General features: G+C 39.3%; 3 protein-coding genes across 4 annotated transcripts in view; 1 reads left to right on the top strand and 2 right to left on the bottom strand.

The window, feature by feature from the left end:
- The window catches only part of taok2a (TAO kinase 2a), a 39,287-nt gene extending 37,651 nt beyond the window's left edge, over positions 1–1,636 (bottom strand). For both annotated transcript variants that reach the window (XM_022199954.2, XM_022199955.2), the window contains exon 1: positions 1,143–1,636. The gene's annotated coding sequence lies outside the window, so the exon portion shown is untranslated. The remainder of the gene's footprint in view (positions 1–1,142) is intronic.
- A 1,129-nt stretch (positions 1,637–2,765) lies between these two features.
- LOC110955100 (heat shock 70 kDa protein 1) lies at positions 2,766–5,867 on the bottom strand. Its single transcript, XM_022199957.2, has 2 exons — positions 5,699–5,867; positions 2,766–4,840 (listed from the first exon to the last, which is right to left on the bottom strand). Exon 2 carries the CDS (start codon positions 4,815–4,817, stop codon positions 2,901–2,903), a length of 1,917 nt encoding a protein of 638 aa, XP_022055649.1. The 5' UTR covers positions 4,818–4,840; positions 5,699–5,867; the 3' UTR covers positions 2,766–2,900.
- A 2,376-nt stretch (positions 5,868–8,243) lies between these two features.
- On the top strand, positions 8,244–18,368 carry LOC110955101 (trypsin-2-like). The gene is made up of 6 exons (XM_022199958.2): positions 8,244–8,419; positions 10,792–10,812; positions 12,753–12,915; positions 13,005–13,273; positions 15,581–15,720; positions 16,683–18,368. The coding sequence occupies exons 1-6, from the start codon at positions 8,377–8,379 to the stop codon at positions 16,962–16,964; spliced, it is 918 nt and encodes a 305-aa protein (XP_022055650.1). The 5' UTR covers positions 8,244–8,376; the 3' UTR covers positions 16,965–18,368.
- Positions 18,369–19,629: the final 1,261 nt, after the last annotated feature.

Here is a 19,629-nt window from a genome sequence, read left to right as displayed (position 1 = left end):
TGGAAAGTGTCCATACCAGCTGATGTTGTGAACTGTCTGAGCTTCATACAAACTCTGATTTCCACCAATAACCCCTGTGTCAGATCTGAAGCAGCTGCCATCTGTTTTTCACAGCTAGATTGTTAAAGTAGTTCACTGTTGGTGGAGTCATTTTAAGAGCTCTGATTAGTGGTACTCTGGCTGTTTCTACACCTCCTGGTTACTGCTGACACTGTAGTTCACTGATTTTTAGTTGTTCATTGATCCTCGTGGATCCTTTTCCTTCTTTGTGAAGTCTCACAGTCAGATTTTCACTTCCTGTTCAGTTCTCTTCCATGTGGAGCCATGATGCAGACACAGAGACAGTCCATAGGTCCAGAACTAAGAAAATTCTGCTGTTCACAGCTCATTTTAGATACATGTTCTTGTAGTTAGACTGATTAGAAATTACAGCTGGAATCAGTTTAGTTAGTCACAGACAGATTCAGTTTTGTTGCACTGAGTTTCTACATTACGGTTGGTGGAGTATTTCAATATGGTCCCCCTGCTTATTTTTTTTCAGAACAGATATTTAACTGTTCAACTGAGAAATAATATCGTTATTGAGGCTGAGACACTTCTTCTGACATTTCAGTCCTCTTATATACTGTAAGAGAGGCGTCATGTTAATATTATCTTATGATTTTATACGTCAATTCTGAGAGCAACAGCCTTTACACCTACATGTGAGGGTCCTAATTTTAACATGTTTAGCAGATGTTGTTAAATGTTGATAAAGACGAAACTAACCCACCGTGAAAACAGCAGTTCGTGTTGTTCTGGGATTCCACAGAGGAGATCAACAGACTCCGATAAAAGACAATAAAACCTGCAGGACGCTGCTGTTTACTGCGGAACGCTCACTGATTTTTGCATGTTAAACAGCGTTAAATTCCGCTAACTAACGGAATAAACGCGGCTAAAACGATTCAACACTAATGATCTAAACGCTAACAGCAAACTGAGATAAATTTGTATTATTTCTTATTTTACTGAAGGCCTCAGAGGGCAAACCAAAGACCACCAGGCGTCCCCGGACCCAAGTTTGAAAACCTCTGGAAAAGCTAACTAGGTTAGCTAGCCCCGTCGCTACCAGGCAGCTAGCTGTGTGGAGCAGTACTCACCGCGGCTTATTGTGGTTCCGCTCTGGAACGAAAAACAACTGTTAGCAGCCGAGCTAGCAGCTAGCCCCAATCCTCATAGCCCGGTTTCCTCTCAGCAGATAATCAGCACCGCGTCCGGTCCATTTCCTCCGAGGTCCCTCCTGGTTTCGGTGAAATTATTTACGAATCACAGCGGCTGGTTCGGCGGGGTCAGACAGAAACTTTAAGCCGCCTCTCTCTAACGTCCCTGGGCTACTAGCCTGAGCTAATTGGCTAGCTTAGCTTCGATAGCCTGCGAGCTAACGGTAACATCGGCGGTTCTCCGGGATGTGTCTGCCGTTTGTCATCGGTGCTACACTGCCGAGCATGCTGTCCCACTGCACCGAGCCTTTGTGGTTACAAGTCCGGAGACTCGTCCTAACATCCTCCGGCTCCTTCCTCCGTTTTTGTTCTGCTAAACACAAGATGGCTCAGGCTGCTGGGCGGGATCAGAGCTGCGCTGTTTCCGCTGAGCTTTCCGCTGAGCTTTCCGCTTCACAAATAAAATGGTATAAATAAACCGACCTACATTATATTAATAATCTGGTACAAACGCTCCGAGGCTCCATTTAATGATTATTATCAAGACTGGGAGTCTGTTGGACACTTTTCATCATTAGGCTCCAGACTTAACATTTACTGTGAACTACAGTACACAGGAGAAGTCAGTGCACCCCTGGACATGACAGACTGTCAAATGATCCAAAACTACATCAGCTCTACAAGAATATTTACTATTATGAACGATACAAAACAATCACACATTAAATCTGTGTAGACTCTTGGTCCTACAGGTCGTAATAATCCTAAAATCAAAAATGCCCTAAATGAGCCACAAATTGTCCAGCATGTTTGGTGTGAATCTGACCAGGACTACCACAGTGAATACATAATCCTGATAGTGAAGCACAGAGGGATCTTGAGTCTGTTTTTGGTTGTTTTGTCCTTTAATGATCATTTTGTGTGTGTTTGTGGTCATTTTGTGATTGTTTGTGGTCACTTTGTTTCTTTGGGGTTGTTTTGTGTATATTTTTGGAAATTATCTGTCTTAGTGGGTGTTTTACATCTCATTGTGATAATATTTGGTGCAATAATAATATGCAATAATGGCAATAATAATAAAATGTATTTGGTGAAATAATAAAGGTGCTGATGATAGGAGTGGAATATTCAAACACAATCACCCAAAGCTTCCAAAATCACACAAGAATTTCACAATTCTAGCTTTTGAAGAATGAATCTCATAGATATATAATTTGAAATGTAGTCTGGAATGCCATGTCTGCTTTACATTTGTGTTCTTATCTGTTTTGTTCATTGATCAATTTTTATTATATTTTTTGTTTTCAAGCCTATATTTCTCAATCAGGAATGTGAAAAAGGCTTTGAAAGCAGTGACATCTAGTGGTATTACTGCATACCGCACCACTGGTTCTGAGGGTCAAATATTTTAATTTTGCATATTAATGACTACAGATGTCTTTATTTAAAATATTTTGACCTCACATAGTTCATATGAAATACAATATTTATTATCTATGGTTTGATTTGATGCAAAGTTGTTAAGACTCCATGTTTCAAAATGACACCAAAATACAGAAAAAATAATTTATCAAACATCTTTATTGCAAAATCCAGCAATGCAACAATATAACAACACATACATAAAATCTTTGATTATATACATCTTAAATCTGTGAACAAAAACTTGAAGTTACAGTTGCATAAACAGGTTCCCCTTCAGTCCACCTCCTCCACTGTGGGCCCCTGGGTGCTTCCTGCCTGCTCTCCACAGCTGCCTGCAGGCCTCCCTCCCTGATACAACTTGCTGATGATGGGGTTGCACACTTTCTCCAGCTCCTTCTGCTTGTGTTGGAACTCGTCTTTTTCAGCCAGCTGGTTGTTCTCCAGCCAGCTGATGGTCTCCTCACACTTGTCCAGCAGCTTCTTCCGGTCCTCCTCACTCATTCTGCCCTTGACGCTGTCGTCCTGCAGGCTGCTCTTCATGTTGAAGGCCACCGACTCCAGCGAGTTCTTGGCTGCGATTTTCTCCCTCTGCTCCTCGTCCTCGGCTTTGTACTTGTCGGCGTCCTGCACCATCCTCTCGATCTCTTCTTTGCTCAGTCGGCCCTTATCGTTGCTGATGGTGATCTTGTTCTCTCTGCCGGTGCTCTTGTCCACCGCCGACACGTTCAGGATGCCGTTGGCGTCGATGTCGAAGGTCACCTCGATCTGCGGGACGCCTCGAGGGGCGGGCGGGATTCCCGACAGCTCAAACTTGCCCAGCAGGTTGTTGTCCTTGGTCATGGCTCTCTCGCCCTCGTAGACCTGGATCAGGACCCCGGGCTGGTTGTCGGAGTATGTGCTGAACACCTGCGTCTGCTTGCTGGGGACGGTGGTGTTGCGTTTGATCAGCGGCGCCATGACTCCTCCGGCCGTCTCGATGCCCAGGGACAGAGGTGCCACGTCCAGCAGCAGCAGGTCCTGGACGTTGGCCGATGTGTCGCCCGTGAGGACGGCGGCCTGGACGGCGGCGCCGTAAGCCACCGCCTCGTCCGGGTTGATGCTCCTGTTGAGCTCGCGGCCGTTGAAGAAGTCCTGCAGCAGCTTCTGGATTTTGGGGATTCGGGTGGAGCCTCCCACCAGGACCACCTCATGGATCTGAGCCTTGTCCATCTTGGCGTCCCTCAGGGCTTTCTCCACGGGCTCCAGCGTTCCCCTGAACAGGTCGGAGCACAGCTCCTCGAAGCGAGCCCTGGTGATGGAGGTGTAGAAGTCGGTGCCCTCCAGCAGCGAGTCGATCTCGATGCTGGCCTGGGAGCTGGAGGACAGCGTCCTCTTGGCCCTCTCGCAAGCTGTGCGCAGCCTCCTCAAGGCTCTCTTGTTCTGGCTCACATCCTTCTTGTGCTTCCTCTTGAACTCCTGTACAAAGTGGTTGACCATGCGGTTGTCAAAGTCCTCTCCTCCCAGGTGAGTGTCTCCGGCCGTGGCCTTCACCTCAAAGATGCCGTCCTCGATGGTCAGGACGGACACGTCGAAGGTGCCTCCGCCCAGGTCAAAGATCAGGACATTTCGTTCTCCCGACTTGCTTTTGTCCAGACCGTAGGCGATGGCAGCCGCTGTGGGCTCGTTGATGATCCTCAGGACGTTGAGTCCAGCGATCATGCCGGCGTCTTTAGTGGCCTGTCGCTGGGAGTCGTTGAAGTACGCCGGGACCGTGATGACGGCGTTGGACACCTTGTGGCCCAGGTAGGCCTCGGCCGTCTCCTTCATCTTCACCAGGACCATGGAGGACACCTCCTCGGGGTAGAAGCTTTTGTCCTCCCCTTTGTACTCCACCTGGATTTTGGGCTTCCCTCCATCCGAAACTACCTTGAAGGGCCAGTGCTTCATGTCGGCCTGCACCAGCGGATCCTCAAACTTTCTTCCGATCAGCCTCTTGGCGTCAAACACTGTGTTGCTGGGGTTCAGAGCCACCTGGTTCTTGGCTGCGTCTCCGATCAGCCTCTCGGTGTCGGTGAAGGCCACGTAGCTGGGGGTGGTCCTGTTGCCCTGGTCGTTAGCGATAATTTCCACTTTTCCGTGCTGGAAAACCCCCACACAGGAGTAGGTGGTGCCCAGGTCAATGCCGATCGCTGCACCTTTACCTGCAGACATCTTGGATCTTTACACTTTGTTTCCTGAAGAGGCAGGAATTAAAAGAGAAAGTTAGTAAAGTTATACTGACAGCTTCTACAACTGTGTTTATTTAATAAGAAATGTAAAAGTAACACTGGCAGCACTGAAGGACTGAGTTCATCAAGAATAAATACATCAATAAAGTCTGGTAAATCATAACTTATCAATTTAATGTTGGCTTGTTAATTTCATGTTAAAAAATATCTAGCACCGGGAAAAACGTATTTAATTTCTTGCATTATGAAGTGTAATCTTTTAATTTGTGTGCAATATTTCATTATCATAAGTCATATTACTTCACATTTTTAGAATCACTGCCAGTATTACTTCTTATTTTTCTACTAAATGTCTACTGTACCATCGTTATATCTTATTATTATTATGATTAAATTATTGCTTGTCTGCATTTATTTCAGTGCCTTGCTATACATTTATATTTTAGCTTCCCTTAATAAATTGGTAATGCTGGTTTTGTCTTACTGAATAATTATAATACTGACGAAATGTTAAGAAGACTCGCATGACTTTGCATAAACACGGAAATTATTTTTTCACAGAACTGTATATTAATATAGTAATTAAATCATCTTAAAATTGGCAGTTATTCAAATGAAGTTTGGCAGAGCTCTATTTCCAAACACTTTATTAAATATTTAAACAGTTCCTCCTTTAATCGGAAACAAATTTCAAACAGCTCCACATATTTTAATGCACATTTAAGACTAAGAGTTTGAATTAAAACTCCAGAAGAAAACAGTTGTTGCTGAACATTAATAACAGCAGCTTAAATTAGTTTTAAAAGTGAGTTTGGTGAAATACCGGTAAAATCAAGATCAACTTCAGAAGAAGCTCGTACTTACTGGAGCTGAGAGATGAGTCTTGAGAAAGTCTTTCGAAGAGAAGCAGAAGTTTGTCTTCTGGTCGCTGTTTTTGTGTCCTCTCCTCGCTGTTTTCGTGTCTTCTGCTCGCTGTTTTTGTGTATTCATGACTGTTTCTTCTTCATTTTATACTTTACTCTCTCTCTTCTCGTTTCTTCTCGAGCTTTCCGCTGAACTTCTTCTCCAATCACAGAGCTCGGGGTGGTGCTGTGCGTGATGACGTCACCTGGAAGAAGTTTCTACTCGCTTCTGGCAGGGCTGAGAATCTGATGGAACAAAATCTGAAGATTTTTAATGTATTCAGCAAACGCAGCGACTATGACACAGCAAATATTCTTTCTCTGAAAATAAGAATATTTTCTGACAAATATGCAAACTTGGTCCAATAATAATGCTCAAATCAATCAAAAACAAACCATAACTTAAGCATTTTTTGTCCACCATTCAACTTAAATGTTCCGTCCTTAAAAGAGTAACAACATTTCGTCAATGCCGACATTTTCACAAGACGTTGGGGATTATTGCAAAGTAGTACAATGTGTTTCAGAACACTGTACTGAGATTAAAACTCCTGAAATCTCTTAAAACGTGAATTTTTCAAATGCAGTGTCGGTGGAAGCTGAAAGAAAGAAAATAGCAGTTGCATTTAATCCAACGTTTATGTGCATAATTACAGTTATTTAAAAGTTCGATCAGTGTTTTCATACAATCATTATATTTTTGTCTTATTTCAGCACTTAAAATTAAGAAAGCAGCAGAATTTTGAGATTAAATGTGTCATAAATTCAAGGTAGTCAGTTTATGTATACAGAACCTTATTGTATACAGATATTACTTAAAGTGCTATACAGACAACAGAAAAAAATAGATAGAAAAATAAAACATATGAAAGATAAACTACAAAATGCAGAATACATTTGAACTGAACACATTTAATTAATCAAAACACAACAGACACACTGAATAAAGTGAACAGATGAAAAAAAATTATGTTAAAGAAACAGTTTAGGCCTATAATAAAAGCTGTTACCAAATTTTATCTGGTTGTAACTTAGCTAAAGACAAAGTATTAAATACATACAGTTAATTTAAAATCCACTGAAATATTAAAGGAATTAAAACTAGTTCTTCTTATTTCCAGCAGATGGCAGCAGAGGAGTTTTCACATATAAACAGTAAAACAACTCTGGTGAGTATCTGTGAGAAACGCTTATAATTATTGCTATAATAATTTAATCTAAAGCTACATTCTGGTGCATAAAAAATACGGTACATGATAAAAACGGCTGCTTTTCTTTGTTTTTCTTTTGTAAAAGTGACAACTATGATTAATGTCTTTTATTAAATATCTGCTTTTGTCAGTTATGCAGCAAAACTTAGATTTTAATAGATAAATACAACTGAGCTAATTCTTTACATCAAGACAATTATCTTTTATATCACAAGTGGCCTGAAATTAAGCTTAAATATGCAAATGAGGTGTAATCTTAGTAAATGTGCACTAATTTGTATAACTATCCAACAGACAAAATGTAAACTGTAAACTGATGTCAGCTTCCAGAATACAACACCAGGTTTACTGTCTAATGATTTTATAGACTATAATAAATATTATTATTAACATTTTCTTCTTTTCAAAAGTCCTCTGATGTGAATTGAAGCTAAAAACATTTAAATCATTTCAGTAATGTTCCTGTAAAGCTAAACTGTTTCAATCAGAACATTCAGAGGATGTTTGGACAACGTTGACAGATTATGTTCCTCGATAACAAAAGAAAAACATTCTTAAAACAACATTCACAAAATGTTTTCTAGATGTTATCGAGGCCTCAGCTGAAAGAAAATCTTCAACAGGTTTTTCCTCACATTTAAATATATAAAGCTATCCATTGTGTATGATTTTAAAAAGGCACAAAATTTCCAAAAATGTCAAAAAAAATCCCAAATGCGACATAAAATGCTCACAAAGAGATGGAAAATGACAGAAATGTGACACTAAATAGCAAAAAAAAAAAAAATGAAGCTAAACAATCTGCAAATGATCACAAAATGTGACAGAAATCAAGCATGCAAACTAACAGAAAGATGCAAATTGACACACAAAATAAATAAAATCTGGCACAAATGACCCCAAAGAGAGACTGAAGAGATGTGAAACAACATAAATGTCACACAAAACCTCAAATAAGCACAAATAATCAAAAACAGATGCAAAAAATGTTTAAAATATGAAATAAAATGTCTCAAATATGACATGAAAGTACCTCAGGGACTCTCAGTGTGGCTAAAAATGAAGCAAAATGACACAAAAACGATCAAATGACCACAAAGAGATGCAGAAAATAACAGAAAAATGTAACAAATTCATCAAAATTATTAAATGATGACAAAATGTGACAGAAAATGCTACAAAAATGACACCAATCAATCAAAATAAATGTGAAAGACCTCAAAGAGATGAAAAATGATGTCACATGAATTGGCCTTACGCAAACAGACATGAGTCACCTGAACAGCCTGTGCAGGTCTTTCCAGACCTTCATCATACCTGCTTCACCTGCTGCCGCTGTGTCTGTGGTTTGATGACGGAGCTTCACGTCGACCCCTCCCGACTCTGAAAGTCTGTCAAAGATCGGCTCAGGTCAGTCTGAAGATTCACCATGAAGCAGCTCAGAGTCGCTCTGCTCGCCGTCATCGTCTCAGGTGAGAAATTTACCTTGAATTCACGTTTTAACAGCAGAAATGTGACTTTTAGCAGCTTCTGGTGATTTGTTTACACTCAGAGAAGCATCAGAACCTGTCTGGGTTTATTCTCAGAGTGGAACCTTCGTGTTTTAATATCAACAAACAGAACAAACTTGAACTTTTATTACTTTGCCGCTTTATTCATCGTGAGAAACCAGAACAGAAGAATTCACTATTGGCACTGAACATCCTGATGAGTCACCAGTTTGACTGTTTACCACTTAGATAGCACTGAAAAATCAATTAGACTGAAGGTTAAGCTAAAAAAACAACTAAGAAAAGTAACTACAGACAGAAAATGACAAATTTAAACATCTGAGGTTCTTTATTTGATCATTTAAACGTTTCCAGGAGAAAGTTCTCATTCTTTCATTATTATTGTTAATAATATATAATATTCTTTTAATCTGAAACATAAGAAAAATAGTCGACAATACTTGATTGATTGAATCACCTGCAGCTGCAACTGTCAAATATGAGATCTGACCTATAAAGATCCAGAAGAACCAGTCGCACTGTTGTTAATTCCAGCATGTCGGCAGGTTTTCTGGTTCCCAACATAGGGATCGAGGCCCTGTGAAGGGTCGGAATGAAACTAAGCAACCGATTTGAGAAAAGCAACCAGAAAGAGACACAAAATGACCTTAAAGATGCAGAAACATGGTGACAAAGAGACGTTAAATGACAAATGGACACGCTTTAATGAGTTTTAAACTCGTTTTGAGTCATTCTGAGGTCAGTCTTACAGCAGAACCTTTAGTGAACTTCAGCTGACCCGGATTCCTTCCAGAGCCTCGAAGCATTTTAATGTTTATGTAACACGCAGGATGGAAACGGCAATCGTTTCCATTTTGTTTTGCTTTAAGAAATGTTTGGCTGCAGAACAAAACTGAAATGAGAAAACAACATCGTGTCAATTTCACATTAATCAGCAATGAGGAATCATAAAGAAATAATTCAAAACCAGCTGAACAACTAAACAAGCCACAAATATCTGGAAACACTCGACTATTTCCTGTTTCAATAAAGGCCAAGTTGTTTTATTACATGGAATACAGGAAGTAAGTAAATATGATACAGGGTGAATTTTAAATACCTCAAATCTGAGCTAAGCTGCAGTTTCAGGGTCACAAACCTCCAACAACTGGGCAAACTGGATAAAAAAGTGACATAAAACACTAGAAACGTTATCAGAATGGATCACGCGTCACTTAATTTAGACGTTTCCTCTCTATCAGGAATAAAACTGTGACGATTAATTGATTTAGAGCCGACTAATAAATTACACGAAAGCAATTTTAAAACGGATTTGAATCATTTTAAAAACAAAAAAGTTAAAAATTCTGTGATTGCAGCCTCTTAAATGTGAATGTTTTCCTTCTTAAGGAAACTCTGAGCCATATTTAGACATTTTTGGACATTTCAGTGACCAAACAATTTCTTAATAAAGTTTTAAAATGTTTGATAAAATATTTGAAAAAAAAAAAAACTATGACTAGAAAGTCTCAAAATGTTTTAATAAAGCATCTAAAATTGTTGTCAAAACGTAAAATCTGATTAAAATGTATAAAAATTATGGTAAAATGAAGACTACAACAAATAAACAAGCTGTATTGTGTTTTTTGTCCAACAATAAGGATCTCCAACCATTAATTAAATATTACATTTAGTGCAAACGCCACTGATAATCAGCTGAAGTAACTTTTGAAATAAAAATTGTCTAAATTCTGTGTTTGCAGCCTTTTAAATGAACAGTCTCTGGTTTCTTTCCTCCTCATTGACAATAAACTGAAGATCTTTAGACTAAACAAGACATTCGAGGAAACTCTGATGCACATTTTTAACATTTTCTGAACAAACTAATCTGTTAAAGAAGGAAACAGTCGGCAGAGACAATAAGTTCCAGAGGTGAATTGCGTCACTTTTCTTTGAAAAATACATTAAAGAGGTGATCTTTCTGCTGATGCTTCAGATTCCTGCCTCACCCACCATCAGGCCCTCATGGAAAAAAGTCTATTGTTGTGAATAAACCGGTCTGTTCAGCTCCCTGAATGTAAATACACCTGAGTGAAGCTCCGCCCACTGTGTCAGAGGTCACCTGGGCAGCTCACCTGGCCTGAAAAACCAGCAACACCTCCACCGCACAAATCACATGTTCTGCTGGTTATTTAGAGATACTACAGAAAACAGTTACTGGAAACGACATAACAGTGGCTGTAAATGGAAAACATGTTCTCTGTTGGTTATTTATGAATTCATTAACTCCTGTATCAACTCCTTTCTTGTCACTTTTTTTAATCTTGTTCTGTTTTTATTGTGTTTCTTTACAGGATGCTGTGCACAGCTGGACGGTGAGTGAGAAAACAACTGAAAACAAAAGTGCACAGTGACTGAAAATGAGAGAGAAAACTATAATGAACAGCAATTAAAATGACATGAAAGAGTGACTAAAAATGACAGAACAGTGAAATACTGAGTGAAAACTATAGTAAGCGGCTCGTGAAAACGGCAATAAATAAATCAAAAATGATTAAGAAAACACTGTGTGAAAACATAAATAAACACTGACTGTAAATAAAAGTAAACAGTGACTGGACAATGACAGAAAACAACTAAAAAAATGACAAAACAACTGAAAATGACAGTAAACTGAAAATAAAAATGAACAGTGACAAAAGTAAAATGTGACTGAAAACATCAAACAATGAGTGAAAACTTCAATCAACAGCAATTAAAACAACAATAAAGAGTGACTAATAATAACAGAGTGAAAAAATAAACACAGATCGAAAAAGAAAGAAAACAAAAATCAACTGACTAAACATGACAGAATACGGAGTGAAAACAAAAATGCTGACGGAAAATGACAGTAAACAGTGACTTAAAATGACAGAAAATAGCACCATAGAATGTGATCATTCAATCATTCACCCACAAACAAAATGACAGGATTGTGTTATGCATGTGCACGTTATGTATGGATACCGAATCATGTGACCGAAACATGCAGTAGGTGGCTGGAACTGATGGGACTCAGAAACACCCCCACTGTCAGGGTTGTGGGGTGTGGTGAACCCAGATGCAGACACAATAGACAGACGGCCTAGCTTTATGAAAAAGGATTTATTAAAAATAAAACGACTAACTGAAAACAAGACTGAGGTGGCTTCTATAACTAAACAGCAGCAAACTACAGAACAGAGGAAAAATACTCACAAACCAGGAACTATGGCAGATGGCAAAACAAACAAACTGAAGGCCATATAAAAATCACTGAGTCCAAAAGTGCAAATCATAAACGGGGGAGCAGCGTAATCCTGTGAGCAGTGTAATCCAGGGGAAAGGCGGGAACGGAGACAGGAACAAGGTGAGTCCCAGACGATGAGCCAGCGACAACTGAGAACAATGGCCGGGCTTAAATACAGAGGGGAGGAACAGGTGAAATGAATCTGAGCTGATTGTGTCAGGTGACAACAATCAGAGACCAAGTTCAGAGAAAGCAGAAAGCAGCAGACAGAGGGAGACAGAGAGACCAGACAACACAGAAGGAAAAAACAGGAAAAGGTAACAACAGATGCAGAATCCTGACACCCACAGTTTAATCAAATGTTCCTTGTATCATTATTTCTGATAATTCCTCAGCGGTGGATTTGTAGTCAGATCACAATCGTGATCATCAGCAGGCAGCTGATGTAGTGTTCACTGGTTGTCATAGTTACAGTGACGCCGTGTCGCTATCTCGCAATGATACTGAAATCTTTAACAGATCCGTGGATCCAGACTGTAAATCGCATCACTGCCATCCATCCATCCATTCTCTATACACCGCTTTATCCTCACTAGGGTCGTGGGGGGTGCTGGAGTCTATCCCAGCTGACTCTGGCGAAGGCAGGGGACACCCTGGACAGGTCGCCAGTCTGTCACAGGGCTACATATACAGACACACAATCACACTCACATTCACACATACGGGCAATTTAGAGTCATCAATTAACCTCAGCATATTTTTGGACTGTGGGAGGAAGCCGGAGTGCCTGGAGAAAACCCACGCATGCACAGGGAGAACATGCAAACTCCATGCAGAAAGATCTCAGGCCAGGATTTGAACCGCAGATCTTGTTGCTGCAAGGCGAAAATGCTAACCGCTAATCCAATGTGCAGCACGGACAAACATGTCACACAACTACAAATAAACAGACTGAAAATGACAGGGAACGGCAGCTGTAACTGAAAACAGAATAAACAACAGTGGCTATAAAATGATTTGAACGTTTTTATTTCCGTCCTCCAGTCTGCGGCACCGCTCCTCTGAACACTCGGATCGTCGGCGGTGAAGATGCTGCAGCAGGAACGTGGCCGTGGCAGGCCAGTCTGCACAACAGCTTCGGACATTTCTGTGGCGGTTCTTTGATCAATAACGAGTGGATCCTGACTGCTGCTCACTGTTTCTCCAGGTGAGCTCTGATCACATGACCCTCACCTGTCTCAACCAGGTATTCTGCTTTGTTACCTGAACCTATTTTGTTTTTATGTTTTTCCTCAGCAACAGTCCTACAGGGTTCATCGTCTACCTCGGACGTGACACCCAGCAGAGCCTGAACCCTAACGAGGTTTCTCGGACGCTGTCGCGGGTGATCCGACATGAGAACTACAGCTCCACCACCAACGACAATGACATCGCCCTGCTGCAGCTGTCCTCGTCCGTCGAGTTCAACAACTTCATCCGACCCTGCTGCCTGGCAGCTGACGGCAGCGTCTTCCCGGGTGGAACGTCCTGCTGGGTCACCGGCTGGGGAGACATCCGAAGTGGAGGTAAAGATTCATGATTCATCCTGATAAAACGGGGACTAAAAACAAATGCAAACAGCGAGTGATAATGACAGAAACCAACAGCCGAAAATGACAGAAAGCAGTCACAAGAAATGAAAGTAAACAGCAAATGAAAGTAACAAAAAAATGAAAACACAAATAAACAGTGAATAAAAATGCCAGTAAACAGCAACTGAAAGCAACAGAAGACAACTGAAAACAATAATAAACAGCGAGTAAAAATAAAACAGAACCAAACAACATGAATGCCGACTGAAAGTAAACAGTGATTTAAAACAACAGTAAACAGTCACTAAAAATGACAGAAATCAACGCCTGAAAATTACAGCAAACAGTAACTAAAAAAAAGAAAAACAGTGACCAAAAACGACAGAAAAAAGTAAGTGAAAATGACAGGAATCAGCACCAAATAAGGGCAGAAACAAGAGTGAAAGCAGTTAACAGTGAGTGAAAATGACAGAGAATCAGAAAATGAGAGTGGAAAACGTAGTGTAGAAAGAGTAAAGTGACAAACAGGTGGAATAGATCATCCATCCATCCATCCTCTATACACCGCTTTATCCTCATTAGGGTCGCGGGGGGTGCTGGAGCCTATCCCAGCCGACTCGGGCGAAGGCAGGGGACACCCAGGACAGGTCGCCAGTCTGTCACAGGGCTACATACACAGACGAACAATCACACTCGCATTCACACTTACGGACAATTTAGAGTACTCAATTAACCTCAGCATGTTTTTGGACTGTGGGAGGAAGCCGGAGTGCCCGGAGAAAACCCACGCATGCTCAGGGAGAACATGCAAACTCCATGCAGAAAGATCCCAGGCCCAGACCGGGATTCAAACCAGGGATCTTCTTGCTGCAAGGCGAAAGTGCTAATCACTACGCCACTGAGCAGCCTGGAATAGATCAGAAATCTGAAAAAAAAAACAACCTCCAAACAAAAAAAAATCTGTTTTTTGGCTTGTTTTCCAAACAGATTCAGAAATGTGAACATCAAACTTAAATATCTTCATCATATGATCTTAGCAATAAATTTTTTTCAGTTCTTTTAAAACTGTAAAAACAAAAAACTTTCATGTCAGTTTTGGAAAACAGATAGCTAAACAGTGCAGCTTTTCACGCCCCTAACCACATGTGAAGATGCCTTTAGAAGTGTATTGAAGTGTCTTCGACTAACAGAGAATGCTTTTAATCAGAACTGTGCTTCGGTATGATTATATGTCATAGTTCAACACTAAATGAAGCAACAACCAGCTGCACCTGCGACAGGTATTTTCTAACAGACAACATGCTGAAGTATTTCGACACAGAAACAACAAACACTCCCAGTGAGATGTTCTGCTTCGATAGGGGTTTAAAAGATGAGTCAGTCTGTAGCTGTGAGCTCAGTGGAATCACAAAAATCCTGCTTTTGTACTCGTCTGATCAGGTAAAGAACAAACACCCTATCATTCTGAATATCTGCAGCACACTGACCTGTACAGGCAGAACACAGAACTACATCGTAGTACATATTGTAAAAACTGTCATTGTATTACCTTTTTGAAAAATACAGATGTTTTATGTTGACATTTTTGGTCGACTTTTATTCTTTATAGACTCGAAAAACTCAAGATTCCTCATTGACTCAAAACAACAGTACACAGCAAATGAAAACAAAAATAAACAGCAAAACATAATGACATAAATCAGTGACTGAAAACAGCTGAAAAAAAGCATATAACAGTGGTTGAAAACAATAAAAAAGAACAGAAAACACAAGGTCGAAGTCAGTGTACAACCAGTGCCAAACTGGTCTAAACCCTGTCTAAAACCAGGGTTTTTTTTTTTTTAAAAAGCAATTTGAATCCAGTCCAAAAGAGGTGTGAATTCATCTCAAAACGAAGGAAAACAAGGTCTGAAAGCAGTTCAAATTAAAAGCATCTGTCAAAGTCCCAAACTAAGTACAGTATGGAACCATCTACCAGTCTAAAACCAAAGACAAACCAAGTTCAAACTGGTCTAAACCCTGTCTAAAACCAGGGTTTAAAAAAAAAAAACAGCCCAAAAGCAAGTGTAAACTGCAGCTGAAAATGACAGCAGCATGTAAAAACAAAAAGAGGTGTTTGTGTGTTTTGATTCATGGACATTCTACAATTCTACAATTCCATTTAGCAGACGCTTTTGTCCAAAGCGACGTACAACACAAGCAAGAATTCAGACATAAGGAAAAACCTGTAGTAAGTGCAAAAAGTGCTTCAAGTGTTTACATTTTGATCTGAAATCACGTTTGTGTTTTTGTTTGCTGTAGTTTCTCTTCCTTCGCCTCAGCGGCTGCAGGAAGTCAACGTTCCCATCGTGACCAACAGCGACTGCAGCAACTCCTACGGTGGAATCACCGACAACATGATCTGTGCCGGACTGACGGAGGGAGGGAAGGACTCCTGCCAGGTGAGTCCCACCGACACGAGGAGACATCCACGGGTCATTTTTATTCACTGTTTAGATACGTCGTTGTCTGTCGCTGTTTTCAGCTGCTAACTATGGAATCCCACTAGTGCCATAATAAAAGATAAATCTGTTAAAAAAATAAGGAAATAAATGTGTACATATAAAGAGGAATTAAAAAAAACATGGAGATATAAAGGTAAATTTTGTCTTTGCTTGCAATGACAAAATGGAAAAACAAAAAAGGGAAAAGGAAAGTCAAAATTTACCTTTATATTTCCAATTTTTAAAATGCATTTCATATTTATACCTCTTTATAAATCCGCTATTATTTCCTTATTTTTTAAACAGATTTCTTTTTTATTTATTCCTATTCATATTTACACATTTAGTTCTTTATTTTTTAACAGATTTATCTTTTATTATGGCACTCCTCTGATTCCACAGTTTTCTGCCACTGTTCACTTTTACTGTTTACTCACTGTTTTCAGTTGCTTTGAGTCACAGTTTTCAGTTGCTGCTTACTTTCATTTCTTTCACAATTTACTTTTATGTCCCGTCACTGCTTTCTGATACTTTTAGCCACTGTTTTCAGTCGCTGTTTTTGGACATTGTTTACTTTTTCCACTTACCGTTTTCTTTTGTTGTTTACTTCCGATGTGTGTCTGTTTGTGTTGTTTTCAGTTGCTGACTTTCGTTTTCAGTCGACGTTTGTTGTCATTTGCTGTCTTGAATTTCCCTTGGGATTAAGAAAATATCTATCTATCTATCTATCTTCAGTCGCTGTTTGCTTTATTTTTCTGTCTGTTATCTGTTGTTTTCAGCCACCGTTTACTTTTCCCACTCGTTGTTTTTTTTGTTGCTGTTCACTAACTTCTTAATTTTTTGTCTATGTTTCCTGTCAGTTTTAGTCTGTTGTTTTCTTGACTTCCTGGTTGTCTAACCTCCATGTTCGATGCGTTCAGGGTGACTCCGGTGGTCCGCTGGTCAGTAAAAACGACTCCATCTGGGTTCTGGCTGGCGTGGTGAGTTTTGGAAATGGCTGTGCTGAGCCTAACTTCCCTGGAGTCTACGCCCGAGTGTCTCAGTACCAGTCGTGGATCAACAGCTTCATCGCCACCAACCGTCCGGGCTTCGTCTCCTTCCAGGCGGACTCTAGTTTGACCACCGGGGCGGCGCCGTTCGTCTCCATGTCCCTGCTGCTGACCGTCCTGCCCGTCATCTTCTCCGTCTTCGTCCTGTCATGAGAGGTTTATTGAAGCTGCACCGATTTAACCAAAACCGTCTCTTGTTCACTTTAAGATTCATTTTTCTTAAAACAAGCTAAAATTCTGCTCACGGAGTCAAATATTTCCTCCTTTCTTGTTCATTTTGCAGTGCATTTATAATTTTACAAGACAAAGGAAACTACTTTCCTTTAGCTGGAATGTTTCTCTTTTTGTTTGTAAAATGACTAAAACAGATTAAATTAAATGTCATGTAATTTCCTATTAGTTGATATTTATTAATTAATAAATTAATTTGAAAGAGGTGAAATAATCTGATCCCATCAGCAGAACGTGATGTTTTTATTTAGTTAGTGTTGACTGGAATTAAATTAAGTACTTTTAATGTGAAGGTGAAATATTATAAAGCTATGGACCCACCACTATTAGAATAATCACAACCTTTTATAGTGTTTAATCATACTAAATAAAAAATAGACCCATAAAACTTCAAAAAATGCATCAAAAATAAAATTTATGTCACAACCAAGTTCTTTTATTCTGTTTTTGATTAAATTGGGCTGACTTGATAAACATACTAATATTCCATCTAACAGTTAATTTTATTGTTTATTTTTTTCATTTTGTGCAACCCAAAATAAATAAAAGATTAGTTGTGCAATTAACTGAACTGTTAGAAACTACTTTTAAATATTTGAACACAGAAGAAAATATTTCAGTATTGCAAGTAAAAGCAAATTATTAAAATAGCAATTATTTAAATTGTAAATTAGTTTTACATTTTATTTTTTATGTATTTTTTGAGTTTTAATATTGAATGTATTGATGAATTTGCAATTTAAGTCAAGAATACGGAAACAGAATTAGTTCATTATGAGTCTGGCTATCTTTTTTAAATATTTATTTTTAGCTGTGTGTTTTATATACATTGTTTAAATGTAAATTATGAATACTTTGCTTTAAGATTTTAAAGCAAAGTCTATGAGCTCCTTAAAATAATGTTAATTAATTAGAGTTATTTTAGCACTCTGCAGACTCCACAGAAGCCGTTTACATGAACAGATTCGACTGAACACCATCAATCAAATCTTTGTACAAACTTTTGACTGTTTTTGTCCGGAAAATCTCACGTAGCATTTACCTGTAGATTTATTTTATGAAGCACTTATTATATATCTTGGGCACTGATGGAGCAATGAAGAAGGAACTATTTTAATTTATTTTATGAACTTTATTAATCTGGTTGTAATTGATTACTTTGATGTTTACTGTCTTCCACTGTTTGAACTGTGATTCACTATTTGAGTTCTGCACACATGAACAAATCAAATAATATCTACAATCATTGACTTTAATTGCACTGATCTGTAGATCCATCTTGAAGTTAAATAAAACCAATAAAGCATGTGGCACTTTGAATGTAAAGTCGTCTTTGTGTCTTTTCTATGAAGCGAACAAACGGAGGTGAACCAGAAACACCTGCTGAATGTTTGAGAAGTGATTAGATAAGTTGAGTAAACTGGATGAACTTCTGCTTCATTGCCACATTTCAGCTTTCAGCTCTGCAGCAGAACAAAGAGTCCAAACATCCAGAACTAGAAAGAACCATCTGATGTTCTGAACCCACATCATGCAGACTAAAACCAGCAGTCCCAGAGTCCTGATCCTGGAGTCACTCTGAAATCTACTTTTGAATCATTCCAAAAGAAAGTTTCAAATATACCTCAAAACGGGTCAAAACCAGGCGTAAACTAACCGTGACGTCACCCGATGGTTTCAATGCCGAGAAAATGAAGCCCGGATTTTTCTACTTCCTGGTCGCCATTTTGGATTTTTTGGAGCCAGTGACGTAAAAAGCGTCATCAAACAGGCTGGACCGAAGAGCAACTCGGGGCAGGACCAGTCAATGGGACTGTCAATCAAGTATAGCCACGCCCCCTGGCTCCACCAACTTTAACGATTTATTTAAAATTCAGTATTGATTTATTTTAAGATCGGCCACCTGATCTCTCATTTTGACCATGAAAACTAACGGGAAAAAAATCCTGAGCTGTAGAAAATCAGTCTATCAAATTTTATTTTTTCCAAAAATGAATTGGGGTCTATGGAGCAAAAGCTTTTTGGAGCCAACCCTAGTGGACGGCGTGATATTGCAAGTTTTTGACACTTCCGGGTTGGCTTCATTTTTGGAGCCAGATGCTACGTCCATCTTTATATACAGTCTATGGTCAAAACCCAGTCCAAACACAGGTATGAAACCTAAAATAAAGCCCAAAATCAAGTCAGGACCGCTATAAAACCAAATTCAGTCCACAACCAAGCCATGAGTCCAAAGCCAATCCAAAAAACGACATAAAACCAGTAGAAACCCAGTTAAAAACAATCTAAGACCAGTACAACACCAAGTCCAAAAATAGTCTAAAACCAGCTGAAAATCAAAGCCAAAATCACTCCAAAACAGAAGCCGTTATAAAACAAAGTCCCAAAACAATTTTAAACTCGGTTTAAACCTTTTCCAAAACCAAGTTCAAATCAGTCTAAAACTAAATCTAAAATAAGTCCAACACCTGTCTAAACCAACTCCAAAACTGATCTTTAAAAAGACCAAAACTAAGCTCCAATCTGAGTCCAAGAACAATTTAAAACAAGGTTAAACCAAGTTCAAAACTGGTCTAAACCACACCAA

The sequence above is a fragment of the Acanthochromis polyacanthus genome, chromosome 21 (assembly GCF_021347895.1).
Source record: "Acanthochromis polyacanthus isolate Apoly-LR-REF ecotype Palm Island chromosome 21, KAUST_Apoly_ChrSc, whole genome shotgun sequence".
NCBI lineage: Eukaryota > Metazoa > Chordata > Actinopteri > Pomacentridae > Acanthochromis > Acanthochromis polyacanthus.
This window is presented reverse-complemented; position numbering and strand designations above follow the sequence as displayed.